The sequence below is a fragment of the Felis catus genome, chromosome B2 (assembly GCF_018350175.1).
Source record: "Felis catus isolate Fca126 chromosome B2, F.catus_Fca126_mat1.0, whole genome shotgun sequence".
NCBI classification, from domain to species: domain Eukaryota; kingdom Metazoa; phylum Chordata; class Mammalia; order Carnivora; family Felidae; genus Felis; species Felis catus.
This window is the reverse complement of record NC_058372.1, coordinates 99,113,816-99,134,486: the sequence shown is the minus strand read 5'-3', so window position 1 is coordinate 99,134,486 and position 20,671 is coordinate 99,113,816. Positions and strand designations below refer to the sequence as shown.

General features: G+C 44.1%; 1 protein-coding gene across 4 annotated transcripts in view; it reads left to right on the top strand.

The window, feature by feature from the left end:
* The first annotated feature begins 7,084 nt into the window (after positions 1-7,084).
* METTL24 (methyltransferase like 24) overlaps positions 7,085-20,671 on the top strand; it is a 170,751-nt gene continuing 157,164 nt past the window's right edge. The window contains exon 1 of one of the 4 annotated variants that reach the window (XR_006598157.1): positions 7,085-7,660. Coding sequence is in view for 3 of the 4 variants with exons in the window: in XM_023254246.2 (XP_023110014.1) it covers positions 7,343-7,660 (318 nt within the window). In the remaining variant the exon portion in view is untranslated. The remainder of the gene's footprint in view (positions 7,661-20,671) is intronic. The other 3 variants (XM_023254246.2, XM_023254241.2, XM_023254245.2) reach the window with 3 other exon arrangements.

The following is a 20,671-nucleotide window of genomic DNA, read 5'->3' as shown; positions in this document are numbered from 1 at the left end:
AGAGAATGGCTGCCATTCTCTTCTCATATGAAGACCCTTTGTTAATACGTAAAACTTTCTTAGTAACTGTACTTAGAGGCTTGAGAGAGAATATTTGCACCCATGGATACGTGGACACCGTGCAAGAACCGGTGACATTCAACTATTCACCCTTGACAGTCAACCATTTCCACGGCTGGGGAACTTCTGTGCCAAGACTTCTGACAGTTTGATCAAGGACCACCTGAAACACATTAAAATAAAGATTTGGGGGACTCACCTCTGACTGCCTCTCTGGAGGTGGGGCTTCTGACTTATCTTTAAACAGCTCCCCAGGGGGCGCCTGGGTGGCGCAGTCGGTTAAGCGTCCGACTTCAGCCAGGTCACGATCTCGCGGTCCGTGAGTTCGAGCCCCGCGTCGGGCTCTGGGCTGATGGCTCAGAGCCTGGAGCCTGTTTCCGATTCTGTGTCTCCCTCTCTCTCTGCCCCTCCCCCGTTCATGCTCTGTCTCTCTCTGTCCCAAAAATAAATAAACGTTGAAAAAAAAAAATAAACAGCTCCCCAGGTGGTTCTCATGCATGCTTGAGTGTGAGCATCCCCGCATCATGATCTGAAAATAATATGGTTTCTATACTTTCTGTAGGGCTAGAGCAGTAATGTGATGAGAAAGTAAAATGGCTTTTGACCTCTGGATTTTTAATATATTCGCAAGCTCAGTTGAAATGACAGGGCCTGGAGATTTTTGCCTTTGGGCATGTTGTGCTTCACTTTACCCTGTCAGCTCCCTGGTGATCTTTTTCTGACCTTAAAAGATTTTTTTTTAAGCCCTTGACTTTGGGAAATTTTCAACCACGAATGTTTCTGACTTCAAAGTGATCTGTAGCTTGGGAGATTATTTCTGGCATGTGTCATAATGATAGGATGAGCTGAGGGTGAGGGAGGGGAAATGCTCCATAGGTGGTCCTATGAAACAGGCAATGTTTTGATAATTCTTCACCTGAGCTGCTTTATTGTCATGAAATCCAGGACTGTCTCATTAAATAAATCTACCTAATAATATCTCAGATGTGTTTTCAGAATCCAGGAAAGTGTGTGTGTGTGTGTGTGTGTGTGTGTGTGTGTCTTTTATGAACTTCCTGTCCAGGTTGAGAGTTTGCCTAAGAGCCATCAACCCCCCAAATTCCCATGCTGCCAAAGTACTGCTCTCCCCCCAGCCGTGTCTTTCATTTTGGTTCTTCTTTCCCAATGGCTTGTGTGAAACATTCCGTGGTTCTTCCCAAGTCCCTTGGGTGAAAAAAGTACCAGGTTGGAGACATTACCTGTAAGCCATCCAGTAGAGGTTGGGGTATGATTCTTTTTACAGGCAGGATAGATGACAAACAGGATCTGTTGGAAGAAATGTGGTATCTTGGGTCTGACTTCAGCCTGGTTGGGTGTGATGTCTGTTGTTTGTCAACAATTCCAGAGACGTGGTTGAGACCCATTCTATGCAGGGTGTTGCAGGGGTACAGAGGTAAGACTGCACCTGTATATTTGAGAAACTGCCTATGTAAAGGAAAGAGAAAATAAGACCACAAATTCTAGAGTAAGTTGAACACAGTGTTAGGAGATTCAAAAGAAGCAGGAAAGACTCATGCTCTCTCTCCCCAGGCAGGCGAGGGCATCAAGCCATTCCCCAGGCATTTTCCATTAGGCGAGCTCTGAGCCAGCTTTATTAGGTTGTGGATCAAGCAGTGGTATGATTTTAGGCAGGGATGCCAGCCCTGAGCAGCAGTTCCAGTGTCTGTCATTCTATTATAACTTCATTCTTCTAGGTCTTCAAAGCTTTCATCTTGGTGAGTTCTTCCTTTAGCATGGGTACTTCCGATGGGGCCTTAAGTCATGTTGAACTGGTATCTTCTTATTTAGCTACACGTTTAGGGTGGGGAGGATGAAACTAATTGACAGCCCCACGAACACAATCCTGTGTAAGATGCAGCTCGTGATGAGGGGGAATCCAATGTGGGATCAAGTATGGTGATAGCAGAGTGGGAGGGAACTAAAAATAAACTGCTTGGTTCATCGTTTGGCCAGAGGCTGGCTCAAGCTATTTTTTGAGGTTTCCCACTGATAACAAAGGAATACTTGATGGACTTTGAATGGGATTAATCCAGGCTTCCCAGGCTTCTTTGGTGGACTGAAAAATTAATAATAGCACTTCACATCGAAAGATCTATTAATTTTGCCTTAAGTTAGCAATTCTATTCTCAAGAATTATAACTAATTACAAATGCACACAGACTTGATTCATTCCTACTCTTTAACTCAAGCATTATTTCCTGAGCACATACGACATGCCAGGGAAAGTTCTAGGAACTGGTCTTGTAGAAAAGTCCCTGAATTTATGGAGCCTCCGTCCTAGTAGGGAAAGAGGTATTAAACAAGTCATCATGTTTCCAAATCTCATGGGAAGTTTTCAGCCCACATGTTATTAGACCTTTTAGTCTCTTCCTTTTAGAAATACTTTCTTCACTTGGTTTCTGGGACAACACGTTCTCTTCCCTTACTGTCTATCCATTGAATTCAGTATGCTTTGTTGACTCCTCCTCATTTTCCTGACTGTAAATTGGTGGACCCAGAGCCGTCTTCAAATATTTCTTCCCTCCCTTATTTGACATCACTGCGCCCGTGATCTAAAATTTGTATTTCTAGCCCTTGCTGCTTCCCTGAATTCTAGTCTTTTCAATACAACTGCCTACTTGACACCTCCACTTACATATCTAATGGGCTCCCAAAATTTAACATGACCACCCAAATCACACTCTTGGTTTTACACCCCAAACTACTCTTACTTTTAAGGCTTTTCTTTCTCCGTTAATAGCAGCTTCATTCTTCCAATTACTCAGGAAAATCCTGGGAATCATCCTTGGCCTCTTTCTTTCTCTCTCAGTCTACCTCTGATCCATCACAGGTAGCTATAAAGATGTCCACCACAGCATTGTTTAGAATACTAACGCTTGGAAATGATCTAATCGTTCAACAGTGGAAGACTGGTTACGTTTTAGCACATATGGCCATTAAAAAATGATGCTATTAGGGGCGCCTGGGTGGCGCAGTCGGTTAAGCGTCCGACTTCAGCCAGGTCACGATCTCGCGGTCCGGGAGTTCGAGCCCCGCGTCAGGCTCTGGGCTGATGGCTCGGAGCCTGGAGCCTGTTTCCGATTCTGTGTCTCCCTCTCTCTCTGCCCCTCCCCCGTTCATGCTCTGTCTCTCTCTGTCCCAAAAAAATAAATAAACGTTGAAAAAAAATTAAAAAAAAAATGATGCTATTGGTTAATAGCTTACTGTTTAATGACATTTTTATCATGGAAAATTTCAAACATGCTCAATAATAGAGATCTGTGAACCCCATCATCCAGCTGCAACAATTATGGACTCAAAGTTAGTCTTGCTTCATTTATACACCCCGTTATCTCCCACCTCTTCCACTGGATTGTTTCTAACCAAATCCCAGACATCACATTGTTTAATATGTAAGTATTTGTACCATATACAAAAGCAGATTATTAAGAAATACGTATAATGTGATTTCATTTTTGTAAACTATGTACCTAGGTGCATAGGAAAAAGTCTGACAGGGCAGCTATCTCTGAATCGTGGTACGTGACTGTTGACATCTTTTTCTCAATGAACATGTATTACATATAGAAAAGACGGTGGGGATGGGGTGCGTGGGGGAAGATGTTGATGCCAGACATTCTAGTTCTATTCCTTTCCAAATCCGATTACTTTAATTCAGGCAAGATACTTCATGTAGTGAAAGGGAAATAACCACTTTGTAGAGGTGAGGATCCCTGTCTTCCAGCTTCTGTGTTCTCTCCCAACAGTCTGTAACTAAAAGTTGCCATATGAACATCTATTGTTACAACAGGGCTTCTCAACTGCAGCTCTGCTGACATTTGGGGCTGGATAATTACTTGCTGTGGAAGGCTATCCTCTGCCCTGGATGAGATCTCGCAGCATCCCTGGTCTCTGCTCATTAGATGCCCCTTGCATCTTCCCCTCATCCTCACCCATTGTAGCACCCAAAAATGTCTTCAGAAATCGCCAAATGTCCTTGGGGAGGCAAAATCACCCTGGACTGAGAACCACTACACTTTACAGCATGTGTACTCATTTAAATGCATGGTGTCTGGGAGGTTAGCGGCAAAAATGTTCTGTTTTACTCATTTTGCTGGCTGAGACCTCGGGAAGGATATAATTTGTGATCTGATGAAAACTGCTTTCGTGGTTTACTGACCTGCACATTTAAGTAACCAACCTATGACTCCGTGGTTAATGATTATCTGCATTTTTGAAACATATCCAGAAAGGAACATGACAGGTTCAACTCCATGAGAAAAGCAGATGTCGTGAATGAAAGATGGCTTGTCAGCTAAGACAGTGATCAGTTAGATTTTCCTCTGCCGCCTACCAACTAACCTATTTCACTATTCATTAAAATCCACGACACAGGGAAATGTGCGGAAGTTAAAAATGGGGGCATTCTTCCTAGAAAATTAATGATGCTACATACATATAAACAGTTCCTTTTTATTAGTAATAAACATGTAGGGACCATTGTAAAAGATGAGGGAAAAGGGCATTTAAATGTTGTACTTTATTTGGATTTTTTCTCATAATGGAAACATTATTAGAGAATCATAGAAATGAGATAAGGGAAAATATGAGGTCATCTTGCCCATTTTCTTCAAGAGCTACACTGTTCTGTGTGCCCCCTCCCAACCCCAGTCCAGAGCCTTATTAAATATCCCCATTTTCATAATATAGGATCCTCCTCATGTCCCCCTCCCCCCCTGGAGAGTAACTCAACAGATGAGCAGAGGGCTTAAGTTAGTGGTTTTGTAATATTCCAAAGATTACCTCTTTAGCTAGCACTGTGTTGGTTGCATAGAAAATAAAACTTCTAGCAAAGTCTACACCAGACTTTGGCAATCCAGATTTATCAAGCACAATGTGCATCATGTCTTAAACAGCTTTACTGGGGCACCTGGCTGGCATAGTTTGTTAAGTGTCAGACTCTTGATTTCGGCTGAGGTCATGATCTCACAGTTGGTGAGTTTCCCGTGTCGGCTCTGCACTTACAGCATGGAGCCTTCTTGGGATTCTTTCTCTCCCTCTCTCTCTCTCTCTGCCCCTTCCTTGCGCGCGTGTGCACGTGTGCATGTGCTCTCTCTCTCTCAAAATAAATAAACATTAAAAAAATAGCCTTACACAGGGGCGCCTGGGTGGCTCAGTCAGTTAAGCGTCCGACTTCAGCCCGGGTCACGATCTCGCGGTCCGTGAGTTCGAGCCCCGTGTCGGGCTCTGGGCTGATGGCTCAGAGCCTGGAGCCTGCTTCCGATTCTCTCTCCCTCTCTCTCTGCCCCTCCCCCGTTCATGCTCTGTCTCTGTCTCAAAAATAAATAAACGTTAAAAAAAAATTAAAAAAAAAACAGCCTTACACAATTACACAACTTAATGAAGTATATCTGTGAGCCTTAATCATTGTTTCTTGCAACTGTTGGATACTCCTGATGCCAGACAATGTGTAAGATATTTATAAATCTCCTTATACTTTCTTACATTTACCTACTTTAGAATCAATGCTTAAATTTCATTTTTCATGATAACATCCAGGATTTTCTTTAATGGTAAAAATACCATTAATTGAGTAGCTTCTGTGAGCCAGGCATTATTTAAGTTACTGAACATTTAATATTTTATGCAATCTTTGTAATCCTACCAGATATATAGGTCTATTTACACAGGAGAGAATGGAGGCTGAGAGAGGTTAAGTACTTTGTCCAAAGTCTCACAGCTTCTGCAAGACAGGGTTCTGATCCAACACATAGGTCAAGTCTGACTATTTAAATAGTCACAGAATGTGAGATTTTCTCTAAAAATTTGTGTCAGGGAAATGTTACTTGCTTGGATTCTTTAAAACAAAGCCCATCTGCAATAGCCCCAGGGCTACATCTAAGAAAAAGACTAAGAGTCAATCATAATGAAACACTCAGGAGCCTGAAGACTGGTGTGGCCCAGGGAATGGACTCCATTGTGTTGTTAGATGTGGAGAAAAATAGCCCAAGTGCTTTGTACAGTGACAGAGAATAGACTGGCTCTTTCTTAAGCTACAGAGGTTTTAGAAAGGAGGGCTCCTTGTGGAAAATTCCTGAGATTCAGGGAGTGGGGGAAGGGGACTCCATATTTGGTTTCTGTTGTCCAAGCTGTGGGTAGTTAGGGGAGAGAATAGGACTGCAGGGGTAGTCTCATGTATAAGTATGGAAAATAGAAGCATAGAACATAAAAAGAAGTGGCCACAGCTAAAGAAAACAAACCCAAATCCAAACCTAAACCCCAAGCCCAAACCTCAAACAGGTTATGGGAAAGAATTGTAACCATTGGAAATGAACAGTCAACACCGGACTTCAGGCTGTGAGCGTTCAGTCTGATTAATTAAGGTCAAGGTGGTGATGGAAATACCAGCTGGGGAGCATTTTGCCTGAAGATAAATTTGTCCCTCTGTATCTCTGCAAGACAGCAGGGAGGTGTGTGTTTGGAGCTAAATTAATTTGATTTACATCATGCCATGGTAACTTCTGTTCTCTCTCCCTGCTGTCAGATGTCTTAGCTGGCTCTTTCCCTCTCCTTCACCCCCACACATTTCATAACACGGAGAGAAAGCATGGATTGGCTTCGGGCAGAATTTAGAAATGGAATAGCTCTAATTTGATTATTTTGTATCGAGTGCTATTCCCTCCCCCCCCCCCCCTTTCTTGAGGGAGAGAAGTTGTAAACCCGAACCTAAGTGCGATATATTTTTATGCTGTGCTTAATGGCACAAACTGCTTGACAATCAGAACTTGTTCCGTGTAGCAAAACCCAGCAGCTCACCTACCTCCTGTGTTTCTTCAACAACACTAATGCTACAAAATGAAGTTACCAACCAGGACCCCGTTAGGAATGCGCTTTTTCTGGCCATGTAGCTTTTCAACTCCGCCTGGCGCCGGAGGCCGGGGTGGAGCCCCCCCTCCCAACTTCCTCGGGGACCCCCCCCCCCCGGAGCCCGGGTTCTGGCCCCGCCGAGCCTCCTGCACCTCCGCGACCCCACCCGGCACGCCGCCCCTCACCCCTTCCAGCGGCCGGCGCGCTCGGCCGGGCAGGATAAGGTTACGCCGAGGCTTCCTTGGACCGCGGGGAGGGAGGCGGGTCCGAGCCCGCGCCCCGGCCCGCGGGGGAGTTCCCACCGTGGGCGGCTCGGGCCCGCGGGGCCACATCCTTGCTGGCGGCCGGGCGCGGCGTGCGGGCCGCCGAGCTTAGCCCCGGGCCCGGCCCCCCTGCCATGGCGCGGGAGAGGCCGCCCGGGAGGGGCTACGGCGTCCTGCGCCGGTGTGTGGTCGGCGCCGCGCTGCTGCTCGGCCTGCGACTGTGCGCGGAGCTGCGCCGCGCCGGGCCCCGGCCCCCGGCCCGTAGCGCCCCGCCGGGCCCGGCTCCCGGGCCGCCCGGGCCGCACCTGCCGCCCGCGCCCGGCCCGCCCCGAGGCGCCAGCAGGAGGCAGGTGACCTACGTGCGCAGCGGGCGCCGAGCGCCTCCGGAGGGCGGCGGCAGCGGGACGCCGGAGCCGGGCTGCTGCGCCCCGCGCGGGCGTCCCCGCCGGAAGGTCAGTTGCAAACGGTGCAGTCGTGGGCCTTAGACCCGACTCCCCTCCCCGACCGCGCTCAGAGCCCTCCGCTCGGACCCTCAGAGAAGTCTTCTGCTTCTCCCAGCTCTGCCCTCCCTGGAGGCTCCAGTGGTGGCACCCTCCAGCGCCCAGATACGAAGAGGGACTGAGTCCATTCAGTGTTCCACCGAGCGTCCACCGCGTGCCAGGCTCCCTGCAGGCTCGCATCCAGCAGTGAGGGACCAAGTCCTGCTCTCAAGGAGCTTACATTCTAGCGAGGAGGGGCTACGAGTGATGGGCAGGGAAAGGAAAAGAAAGGTGTTGGGGTTTTACTTATATTCTGTGCTTCCCCCGGGTTTCTCCTTGAGGCCTGGCAAAGGGAGGTGGGTATCCACCGTGAGTGGCTTTTCCTCTCTGCCTTCATCGAGGTGATGGAGATCCACTCTCCAGCCGAATTTCCCTTGAGTGCCGCCGCAGACGTTGGCATGGTGGCTGGCACGGGGTGAGAAGCCGAGCCCCGGCGCCTCTTGATGGGAAGTTAATTGGAACCTCGAGGACTGAGGTAATAACCTGGGTTTGTCTTACAGCACTCGACAGTGTTGCTCTTCCTACCGCATTAACTTCTTGACTCACACCTCAGTGAGTGGTTCAAGTTTAACCTCTGGTTGTGAAGCCTCTGGCCTTCTTCCCTCCTTTTGGAGCTCAGTAATTTACTAGGTCCTTGAGGATGAAAAGATTAAGAACTGCAGGTATGAGCTTGCCTGGGCCTCACACCCATCAAGCCAACCACAGCCTCTAGGGCAACTTCTATCTGTTGCCTGACTCACCCTCTTTTCTTTAAAACATCCCCTGTCCCCCACCCCCCACCTCTTGGGGAGAAGGAAGATTCTTCCTTTGAGTCTGCTGCTTCCTGTAGCTTCCCAGGCTAACCTACTTTTCAGGATCACACCCCTGCCTTCCTTTGCTCGAAGGCTTGCCTCTGCGGTGCCATATCCCTCCTGTACTTGCCTGGCCATCAGTGTTACCTTCCTGGATAAACTCACATACTTTTTCCTATCTCTGAAACCTCACTTCCCAAATCTTTTTTTTTTTTTTAAGTTTATTCATTTGTTTTGAGAGAGGGAGAGAGAGAGAGAGGGAAAGAAAGAAAGAAGGAAAGAAAGAAAGAAAGAGAAAGAAAAGAAGAAAGAAAGAAAAAGAAAGAAAGAATCCCAAGCAGGATTTGCACTGTCAGTGCAGAGCCTGACATGGGGCTCCATCCCATGAACCATGAGATCATGACCTGAGCCGAAACCAAGAGTCAGATGCTCAACCCACTGAGCCACCCAGATGACCCCCCCGCCGCCCCCCCCCCAAGTGAAGTCTTAATTTGCTCTTCCACTCCCTTCTTCATGCTCCTAATGCACTTTCCATGACACCATGTTATGTCTCCAGCACATGTCTGCCAAAGGCTTTCCAGGTCCCAGATGCTGTATCAGGTGCCGGGCCCAAAATGAGTTCAAAGTCTGGTGAGGGTGGCACTCGGCTTGGGCCTCTAGTAATGTGACTAAAGTTGTAAATAAGGTCTTGAACTCCAGCTGAGGAGTCAAAAAAGGCTAACCGTGAGGGGACATTTGACCTAGGACTTGATTTTCCTTAAAGGTTCAGGTTCTTTTGTTTCTCTCCATGTCCTCAGATGTCCCCATCAGGCCTGCCCTGCAGTTTTCCTCTCACATCCGCCCTCAGCCTGTGTTGTTTCTGTTGTCACCTGTCCAAGAATCACTCTTAAATCTTGGTCACCACTTGAGACAACAGTGTCTGTAACTGGGGCCTGTCCTGCACATGGACAGGGTTGGAATGCGCAGACTCCGAGGGTCGCTGGAGGGGAAGTTCACATCCATCCTTTTCAGGAGTCTGCAGCAGTGATGCAGGGGACAGTGGTGGCTTATACAGGCTGGTAGAAATGGAGGTGTGCAGAGTGGTCTGATCCTGGATGTGTTTTGAAGATGAGGGAGGGAGGAGAAGTTTTTGTTGTTCAGCTTTGGGTTTGGGGGGGAGTGGACAGAAATCAGGAGGTTGGATTTAAACAGGTTGAGTCTGAGGCAACCTTTAGACATCCAGGTGGAAATGTCAAACAGGCAGTTGGACGTATTAGTCTAGAGTTGGAGGAAGCATCCAGGCTGAAGAGAGAGATGGGAGTCATCAGTGTACAGGTGGGACTAAAGCCATGAGACTGTAGGAGATCAGCTAGGGAGTGGGGGGTGGCTAACACAAACGAGCGATCTGGGTCTGAGCCCTGGAGCTCAGTTTTATTAAAATTAAATTAGAAAAAAAAAAAAACAGAAGGAAATATGTGCATAGAGTCTTGCATAGGATAAGCACTCAATTAATGGTAGCTTTAATAGTCACATATCTGTCCTGGGTCTTTAGCCTCAGCCGTTCCCCAAGTGTAATTTGTTGTAACCTATTTCCATTCCTTTGGCCGATGCTGATTCTCTTCCTCGCAAGCCTTCCATCCTCCCTTCCTGTGATTCATGCCCTTTCCATTCTTGACCGCTCAGGTCAAAGGTCACCACCTGGAAAGCTTCCCATATCAATCCTACTTCCATGCCAATCTTTCCCCAACTGGGGATGATGACAAATGCATCCTGGTTTGTCATTTGCTTTGGACATGTCGCATGGTAATCCATTTCAGATTGACCGTTTTGTCCCCACAGCTGTGCTTGATGGAAAGGATTGTATTTTCCAAAATGACCCCTTGTAGATGCTTACTCCTGAGACACCGATATGTAAAAAAAAATATGAGAATCTTACTATTTCAGCCTATGATGTGTAACTCTAAATGACTTTGGATAAAAATATATAAGAAAGGACTGAGCTTATTGCTATTTTTAAAGTACTGCTTAATTTTTCAGCCTCCTAAGGAAGACTCTTCCCTGGGTTTCTTTTTTTCCCCAGCTCTCTATTTATTTACTCTTCTTCAAGATATACATTCTAACTTCCTCGCATTCCTAGCTAGTGGGAATCTTGAATGTGTTTCATTTTCCCTTTTTTTTTTCAGTTGAATTAAAATGTTCCTCAAAACCGGAAAGACCAGTTATCCAATCTGTTCTCCCACTTTTGGAAACAGAGTTTGCCATCCCTTATCGATCTTACTCCTTTGTAGCCTCCTGTCCAGATGTGCAATATAAGCTGAATGCACCATTAAGTAATTGACAACTAAAGTTCGGAAATTATGTGTTAAAAACCTTGGATCTTATTTAAATTTTGCTTGTTGAGAATAATGGTAAACAATGCTATTTAGGTTCTTGGTTACTTTGTGGAAGGCACCTACCAGATCGGTGAAGGAGAAAAAGTTCCATTCTATTTTGAGGATGGCTTTTTGGGTGGATGAAACCTGCAGGAATAATTGGGTTGTGGAGGGTTTCTTGTCAACGTGCTTCCTTTGCAGGTGTTAGAGGCACAAAAATTCAGCAATTATATTGCCACTTTAATCATAGCTCGTGCTTCTCTTAAAGAAAATAATCCGTTATAAAAAAGAAAAGCCAAGTGGGGTCCTCATATAATTCTTTCCCTCTTTCCTCCTCCCCTTCTTTCAGAGTCATGCAAGAAACTAACTCTAAATATTACATCTGCTTTCACATTAGAGGTCGTAGCCTTAGAGCACTGTGAAATCGGGGCAAATGATACATGGTGGATAAAAACTGTCTTTTTTCATTAGGGCAACCCTAGAACCCATGCATTTTGGTATAGACAGAAGCTTTTCATCAGAGCTCTTTGGCACTAGAATCTGCATACTACATATGAATACAAACGTCGCTGTAATTCTTTTCCTTCCCCCCATTGCTGTGTTTCTTTCTGGTTTTTCTGCCTTTGACAACATACACTGTGATCACGTGGGCGAAACCTCACATGGGTGAGGACTAAGATACGGCCTCCATGATTTATGTTGCTTTCCACAGTCTTGGGTAGATGTTTCTCTTACAGGTTAGCAATCCACCTAAAAGGCAGCACCACAGTACGTGGCTCATTTGCACAGGAGAAGCACTCACATAGGAGCCAAGCTTCCTGAAGAAATTTTTTCTGTCTTATCAGAGATATTTTACTTGACATTTAACATGTTGGAGAGAAAAGTGGCTTCTGAGTCACAGAGCCAGGGAACCAGCAATGTGCTGGATTGGTTTGTTAGTTACAGATCCTTTGGAACAATGTGTCAGAAAAGAAAAAAAAAAAAGCTGTTTCCTTTTCTGAATAACCATATGGAAAAATTCAGTCGTTCTTCCTCACTTCTCATCATCTTAGTTTTCTAATTCTGTGATTTTCATCAGGAGGGAAGAGGAAGATGCATAGTAGAGCCTTTGATATATCCAACTGCCTTCAAAGTCCTTACTCTTTGCAGAACCCTTGAAGGTAGGTTTGAATGGCTTGTAAAATATGGCCCAGCGGTAGTTTCCAGCTGCTTAGAATTTTGCTGTGCACCTACAACTCCTGTCCTTCAGAGAACAACATTAATCAGTCCTCTCACACTGTCCTCAGGAGACAAAGCATTTTCATTTTAAACAAAGTCACTGAGGGTAATTGAATGAGCTCCAGCAATATGTGGGTGTGAAATAGCAGTTGCTTGGTTTCACAGAGAAAAGCAGGTTTTGATTAAAACTTGGATGCGCCTCAGATGGAGAATAGACCTCCGCACGCCTTCTAAACCCCCACAGTTCCTCAGAGAACATTCTGTGGGCAAAGGAGCTGGTAGTGGAGGCTCCACTGTTTGTCAACAAGTGGTGGGTGCAATGCGTCCAGTCCATTTTCCGAGGACAAGAAAATCCTGTCAGTTTTCTCGAGTGAGAGTTCCCTTTTCATCTGCGAAGAGAATCAAGAGTTGTGTAGTCAAACTGGAGACTGTCAAGGGTGATGGGCATTTGAGGTTTTCCATCTACGCTATGACACCTTTGGAGTACTTCCGCCTCTAAGGAGTTTGGCTCTTTATTCTGTGCTTCATAGAAAGTAACAGGAGCCTGCTTGATTTACCACGAGACACACACAAAAGCAGGACTCTACCAGCGTTGATAAGCTTCTTTTAAAAGCAGCCCTTGGGTTCTCTAGAGACCTCACGCGGGTCCCCTTAATGGCCTGTGGAGTTTTCTGCTAAGAGAGGGTGGGAGGATTTGCTGTACAAGAGCATTTTTATCCTGTCAAATGATCGAGACAAAATTTAGTTGTATGAGCCTCACGGTCTAGGACCATGGGTAATCTAAACTAATAGCAAGCTGGGTTGTTGGTGAATGGCTCAGGCGGTAGATCTCGCCCGTGAAGAATTTTATTTGAACCGTACAGTTTTTTAAGTATTTGAACATTAATATCATTCGATGGGGCCTACAGTGTCCAGTGGAACCCAGCACAGCACTCTCTCCATTTGCATTACCTGTCTGATCTCTGAACGCATTTGAAGTTGCAGCCTCTTAGCCAGACGTCAAAATTGATCATCGTTTTTGCTAAGAAGTGACCGGCAATGTTAATGCTGCTAAGCTCAATGACCACACGGCGCAGAAAAACTAGATACGCAGAAACCAAAGGGCCTTTTTAGTCATTCCTAGTCAAGAAAGATGAGTTACTAAAGGCTAGAGTTGGATAATGGGGAGAGAAAGATGGTACAGCAGTATACTTGGTTAACGTAATGTTCTTTTGGTTATAAACGAGAGAGAATGGACTCTGACCTAACTTAAGCAAAAAATGCCAAAACGAACAAAAAAAATTAAAGACATTTATTGGGAAAACCTTGAGAATTTCTCACTGAATTGGAGGAAGAGTTAAGTGACCACTGTGTGCAGGGGGAAGGAGCAGCGTTGCCCAGGAAATTCCAGGTCTCCTTGACCTTTTCCCCAAAGTGTTACTGTAACAAGACTGGCCTCCCTCAGCTCCAGCTTACTGTCTTAGATACTCACCTTGGATCAGTCAGCTCTAGCCACGAGCCATAATCATAGCCTGGGAGCCCCCTCCCTGTTCCAGAAGCCATTCTTGGAGAAAGGGGAAGCCTTCCCTAAGTTACCTCAAGAAGTCAAGTCCTTGGCATTCCTTAACTGTTTGGTATAGTTATTGTACAGTTTTACCCTTAAGGTTTTGCTTTCCTCATATTCTAATATTTTAACTAGTCCAGTTCAGGGATCTTGAACCTGAGCACCCAGAAGCAGAGTTTAGGTTTTTTTGTTTGTCTTGCTTTGTTTTGTTTGTTTTTTAATAAGCATCTGTGCCTCTGTGTGTATGTATTTCTCTATTGGTTAAATATTTCTCTGTCTAGATATATTCTTATAGATAACCTTTTTTTTTTTAATGTTTATTCATTTTTGAGAGAGAGACAGAGCATGAGCAGGGGAGGGGCAGAGAGAGAGGGAGACACAGAATCTGAAGCAGGCTCCAGGCTCTGAGCTGTCAGCACAGAGCCTGACGCGGGGCTCAAACTCACGGACCGTGAGATCATGACCTGAGCCGAAGTCGGATGCTTAACCGACTGAGCCACCTGGGCGCCCCAGATAACCTTATTTCCACGTAGCCTTTGGCAGTAAGTTGGCACCTTCTGCATATTACTCATTTTTAAAAATTCATTTGGGTATATGCACACAAGATCTTTGTAGATGCAACAGTTTTCCTTTTATTTTTTTTTTTAAGTAAAAAGTAATTTGTGGGGACTTTTAATAGAGAAAGTAAGTGTAATCAGTACGTAGCCCATTATCCCAATTAGGGTTCTCAAACTGAAGCTAGAGTCTTATGTTTTTTGTTTCATTTTTTTTCTGTCAATGCAGAGAGTTGCTCTGCAAAAAAAAAAAAGAAATCTGAAAAATTCTTCAGAGCATCTAAATATTTACAGTCCTGTTTGCAACTGGCTAGTTTGAGTCTCTTTAATATACGATTACTTCTGTATCAGGAGTCTCTTGGTTGCAAGTGACGGAGGCCAACTGAAACTACTCAAAAGAGGGATTCACTGGAAGGGTACTTGGGTAGAACTGAGGGAGAGGTAAACCAGAGAGGCTCTGGGAACTTGACTGTGGACTAAAATGAGCCCTAAAGACCTTAGTCATCCCTGTTACTTGCTACCCAAGATGTAGCGGGTATTAATCGTTCTTTTTGACCACACCTTTGAATTTCTCTCCTGTATTTGAGGAATTCTTCACCTTTCTAAGACAAAAAAAACAAAAACAAAAAAACACCAGAAAAGAATTTCCCCGTTTTTCCTTGCACCGAGAATGCATTCATGCAACCGAGGCCTAGCATTCAGATATACCTGCGTGAGAATATGGTTGTACCTTAGAGATTCAAAGAAACAAGTGGCATGATGGCCGCGGAGTAGCAATGGTGGCCGGCTGGAGGCATTCCGTGTCCAGGTTGGTGAAATGAGCCATAGAGTCTGTACCCAGCAGTGGGGCAGTGTAGTCTACACTGGCGAGTAGGGTGGTGTTCCTGCCCTTGAGATTCTGCAAGCTAATAAATCTTTAATCAATTCCTTTTCTACTTAACTAGCCAGAGTGGTTTCTATTGTTTACAACTAAGAACCTTGACAGATCAATAAATTAGAACTGGCAGTTTGGAAGGTTACAACTGTAATTTTCTCTCTCCAATTTTGCTTGGTCTATTTAATTCAGATTTTAGAACATGATGATTGGGGTCCGAGCGAACTATGGGCCGAGGGATCTTTCCCTGACAAGATAATAACATTTAGCTTCAGATACTAAATTACACAGATCTGCTAACTTATCACGAGAGACATCAAGCCCTTTTTCATGGCACCATTTGTTCGGGGTGTCGGGCAGGAGGGGGCCAGTTTATGCTGTGATAACAAACAACCTTCAAATCTCAGGGCTCACACTAACAAAAGTTTATTTCTTGCTCATGCTGTGTATCTGTCGCTGGTTGGCTGAGTTGGGGTGACTCTCAGTGCTGTTGTCATCCTCTCTCTGGACCCCAGGCTGGCAGCGCAGTCACCATCTGGAGGCTTGCCTGGCACCTCGGCAGAGGGGTGAACGCTCCGGAGGGTCTTGCATGGCACTATTAAATGTCCTGGCTGGAAGCCACACCCAGCACTCATGCTGACAATCCAGTGGCCACATACCCGTTATGGGAGGACAGAGGCCTGTCCTGTGCTCAGAAATCAGAGAGCTGGAAATGTTCGGTGAGCAGCACTTCCGGCCACCACGGTATGGTAACCCTTCAATCATCCGTATCTAAACGGGCATCGTCTAGGTCATGTTTCTTGTTCGCCGTTCTGAACGCCTCACTGAGTATGCACATTTGACAGTATTGAATAAAGCACGTGAAGCTCTTTTCAGGAGGCCTGGATCTAAAATGAAGCAGACATCTGAATTTAGCAGAACAGGGGAAATAAAACAAGACTCCATTTACATCTTATAAACACTGCTGTGGCGTGTCCTGGAGCTTGTTAGATACAGTGATTCTCATTGACATTGTTTATGTTAGATTCCTTGCACAAAGTAGTGATGGGATGATGGGCTGCAGGTCTTTTTTTCTGGGGAGAAGGCAAGCAAGTTTTGAATAAATAAAGCCATGCATCTAAATGAGCTGAAGGCCTCTGGGGAGATGACTCAAACTCCATGTTTAAACCCATCTTCATAGAGATCACTTACTTTTAGTTGGAGCAAGTTGAAAGACTTCCAAACTTCTTTTCAGGATCTGGCCCCAAATCAGAGGCAATATGCATGTTATACAGTGTTTGCTATTGTGCATAACACGACAGCAAGTGTTTTCAGTTTGTTTTTTATCTACTTTGAGTGGAGTACAACAAATCACTTACAAATCCTAATTCACAGAATGCTAATTGAGCACAGTGATTAGATCACATGTGGAGGGAGGCCTCCTCATTCAGCAGTTTTGGGGGTAGAATATGGGGAAGCCAGTGAAGGTAACGCATGAGATTCTTGGAGACCTGTTTCTGTGGATTTGCACTTGTCGTGAAGGGACTTGATTATCGTGCAGCCTCATCTGTGAGATGGGCTCATATTTTTATACGTGAGGCTGGAAGTTTAAATTCTGCTCCCGTCCTCACTGGATGTGGCATCCCTGGTCTAGTCTTTAGTTTTCTCCTCTGTGAAAAGTAGTAGTGCTTAATCCACATGAAAGTTGTGAAGATTAAACGAAAGCATGTAGGTAGAGATGCCTGGCCTATGGGAACAGCTCTGGAAATGAGGATGGTCTCTGTTCAGCCTTGCGTTTCTCCTGGGAAGCAGGCCCTTTGGCATCAACAAGGTATAGACATCCGTGTCTGGCGGGGGGGTATAAAGCGTAATATTCGTTGGGATGTTTAATATTTTTCATTCTTGAAATTTTTAACTTTTGTTAAGTTTTAATTTAAATTCCAGTATTAACGTACAGTGTTACACTAGTCTCAGGCGTACAACATAGTGATTCAACAATTCTGTACGTTACTCGGCGCTCATCATGACAAGTGCACTTCTAAATCCCCATCACCTATTTCACCCATCCTTCCTCCTTCCTGCCCTCTGGTGACCATCGGTTTGTTCTCTATAGTTAAGAGTCTGTTTCTTGGTTTGTTTCTCTTTTTTTCCCTTTTGCTCCTTTGTTTTGTTTCAAATTCCTCAGATGAGTGAAATCATATGGTATTTGTCTTTCTCTGACTAACGTACTTCGCTTAGCATTATACCCTTGAGCTCCACCCATGTGGTGGAAAATGGCAAGATTTCGTTCTTTTTTATGGCTGAATGATACTGCGTCGTGTATATCTACCACATCGTCTTTATCCATTCTTCCAGCAGCGGACCCTTGGGCTGCTTCTATAATTTGGTTATTGTAAATAACATTGCAATAAACATAGGGGCACGTGCATCCCTTTGAATTAGTGTTTTTGTATTCTTGGGGTAAATCCTCAGTGGTGTGATAAGCAGATCATAGGGTAGTTCTATTTTTAACTTTTTGAAGAATCTCCATACTGTTTTACACAGTGGCTGTGCCAGTTTGCATTCCCACCAACAATGTTCAAAGGTTCCTTTTTGTCTGCATCTTCACCAGCACTTATTGTTTCTTGTGTGTTTGATTTTAGCCATTCTGACAGGTGTGCGGTGATATCTCATTGCAGTTTTGGTTTGTATTTCTCTGACGATAAGTGAGGTTGAACATCTTTCTATGTGTCTATTGGCCATCTGGATGTCTTTGGTGAAATGTCTGTTCATGCCTTCTGCCCATTTTTTAATTGGATTATTTGGGGGTTTTGGGGGTGTTGAGTTGTATCAATCCTTTATATATTTTGGATACTAACCCTTTATTGGATATGTCATTTGCAAATATTTTCTCCCATTCAGTAGGCTGTCTTTTGTTTTGTTGGTTGTTTCCTTTGCTCTACAGAAGCTTTTTATTTTGATGTAGTCCCGAGAGTTTATTTTGCTTTTGTTTCCCTTGCCTAAGGAGACATATCTAGAAAAATGTTGCTACAGCCAGTGCCAGAGAAATTGCTGCCTGTGCTCTATTTTTGGATTTTTTATGGTTTCAGGCCTCACGTTTCGGTCCTTGACCCATTTTGAATTTATTATTGTGTGTGGTGTAAGAAAGAGGTCCAGTTTCATTCTTTTGCATGTAGTTGTCCAGTTTTCCCAAGATCATTTGTTGAAGAGGTTGTCCTTTTCCCATTGTATATTCTTTCCTGCTTTGTGAAAGATTAATTGACCATATAATTGTGGCTTTATTTCTGGGTTTTTTGTTCTGTTTCATTGATCTATGTCTTGTTTTTGTGTCAGTACCATACTGTTTCTGATTACTGCAGCTTTGTAATATAACTTGAAGACTGAAACTGTGATACTTCCAGGTGTCTGATTTGGGGAAGCATTTTTATCCTATGTTAATGAGGGAGAGTAAGTTAATTAGGATGAACATCAGTGTGTGTGTGTGTGTGTGTGTGTGTGGAGGGGGGCGGTTAGACGGGGGTGTATGCAGGGAGCAAAGCTTTGTGGCAGCTCCAGAAGTCAGAAAACTGAGCTCCAGGCCTTTGTGTGTGTGTGTGTGTGTGTGTGTGTGTGTGTGTGTGTGTGTATGCACGTGTGCACATGGTGCGGGAGGGAAGGGTGAGGAAGCAGGGAAGGTGTAGTTCAAAGGAGGCCAGTGGAGTAATCATGGGTTAAATAACTAAATTATTTTTCTGATCCTGCCTTCTATATTTTAGTCAATTAACTGCGTGCTATTATACTTGGTATTTTATATACATTTAAAAGATAAACTTAGTTTAACCAACACAAGAAACCAAAATTTAAGTATTGACCTTGGTAGCACAGGGAAGATAAGGCCTTCGAGAAGTTTACGATTTAAGAGTGGGGTGGGAGAGGCCCTGTGCTAGGGGAGTTGCATGTGGTCTTTCATTTAATTTTCAGAAGAAACCGATGAGGTGGGAATTGTCCTCATTTTGCAGTTGAGGAAGCCCAGGCTCAGAGACATTTACCAATTTGGGTAAAACAGAGCTATGTGGGATGAAATGAAGGGTTAAACTCAAAACCCATGACTGTTTCCATTTGCCTGTTGAGATAGGTAGCTAACAACCAATTCTTACGTAAGGTAGATTACTTACCAGACACAAATTAAAATCAAATTAAAAGACAATCATAGGCTGGGAGAGGATATTGAATATGTATCACCAATAAAAGATTAATATCCAAAATATGAAAACACTACCACCAACAAAAGACCCCCCCCCATACACATAGGTTAAAAAAATAAAGAGAGAGAGAGAGAGACAACTGAACAGAAAAATAAGGAGGGGATTACATTATATATATTATATATATACACATTATATTATTATAATTATATTACATTATAATTATAGTTACATTATTATTATATACATTATATTATGTACATCATATATAATATATATACATATATGTATATGTATACATACATATATACATATATATGTATATACACATATACATATATATGTATATGTATACATACATATATACATATATATGTATATATATATATATATATATATATATATATATATGAGAGAGCAATATGAGTATACAGAGAGATGGTTAGTTCCACCAATAAACCATGGAAGCAGATCAAAACACAGTGGGATTCTAGTTTACCCCCATCATACTGGAAAAAATCCAAAGGTCTGATAAAAAAAGGGTTGATGAGAATGTTGAGCAAAAGGAACTTCTTACTAAATGACTTTATCCAGGTAGCTCCCATCCACAATTTCTTTTGTTATGTCTTCTTATTTTCTCCATAGCACTCCTACTTGATCACAGTTTTTTCTTTCTTCTATTCTTTTTTTTTAAAGATTTTTTTAAGTAATCTCCACACCCAACATGGGGCTTGAACCCACAACCCTGAGATGAAGAGTCCCATGCTCCACCAACTAGCCAGCCAGGGACGACCCCCCCCCCCCAACCTCCATCTTTCTTTTATTCTTGTTTGCAGTCTTATCCCCCGTGAAGATCAGGTGCTCATCTGTCCTGCTCACCACTGCATCCCCTGTGACTATGATAGTACCAGCACATAGTAGGTGCTCAGTAAATATTGGTTGAAAGGATGGTTATTTCAATCATTGCAGTGCTAGACCTATGTGTTTGAGGAACATCTGAATCTTTCGAGAGCTACTCTAGAGTCCTTTTGAGGTGTTTAATTTCTGAATCAAGGTATTACACTACAGATTCTTGGAACAGAGCACCCAGCATTGACTTTGCTTCAAACATTGGTGACTATAGAACAGAGGTCAGAAGCCATATCTGGCTGGCCTGTGCCTGTTTTTGTATGGCCCATGAGCTAAGAATGGTTTTTATAAATGAGCACTTGCAACCTACCTTATGATAGAAAACATTAACTTTGTGGGTTTTTAAAGTTTTTTCAATGTTTTTATTTATTTTTGAGAGAGAGAGAGAGAGAGAGAGCGTGAGCTGGGAGGGGCAGAGAGAGAGGGAAACACAGAATCCAAAGCAGGCCCCAAGGTCTGAGCTGTTAGCACAGAGTCCAATGTGGGGCTCAAACTTGTGAACCACGAGATCATGACCTGAG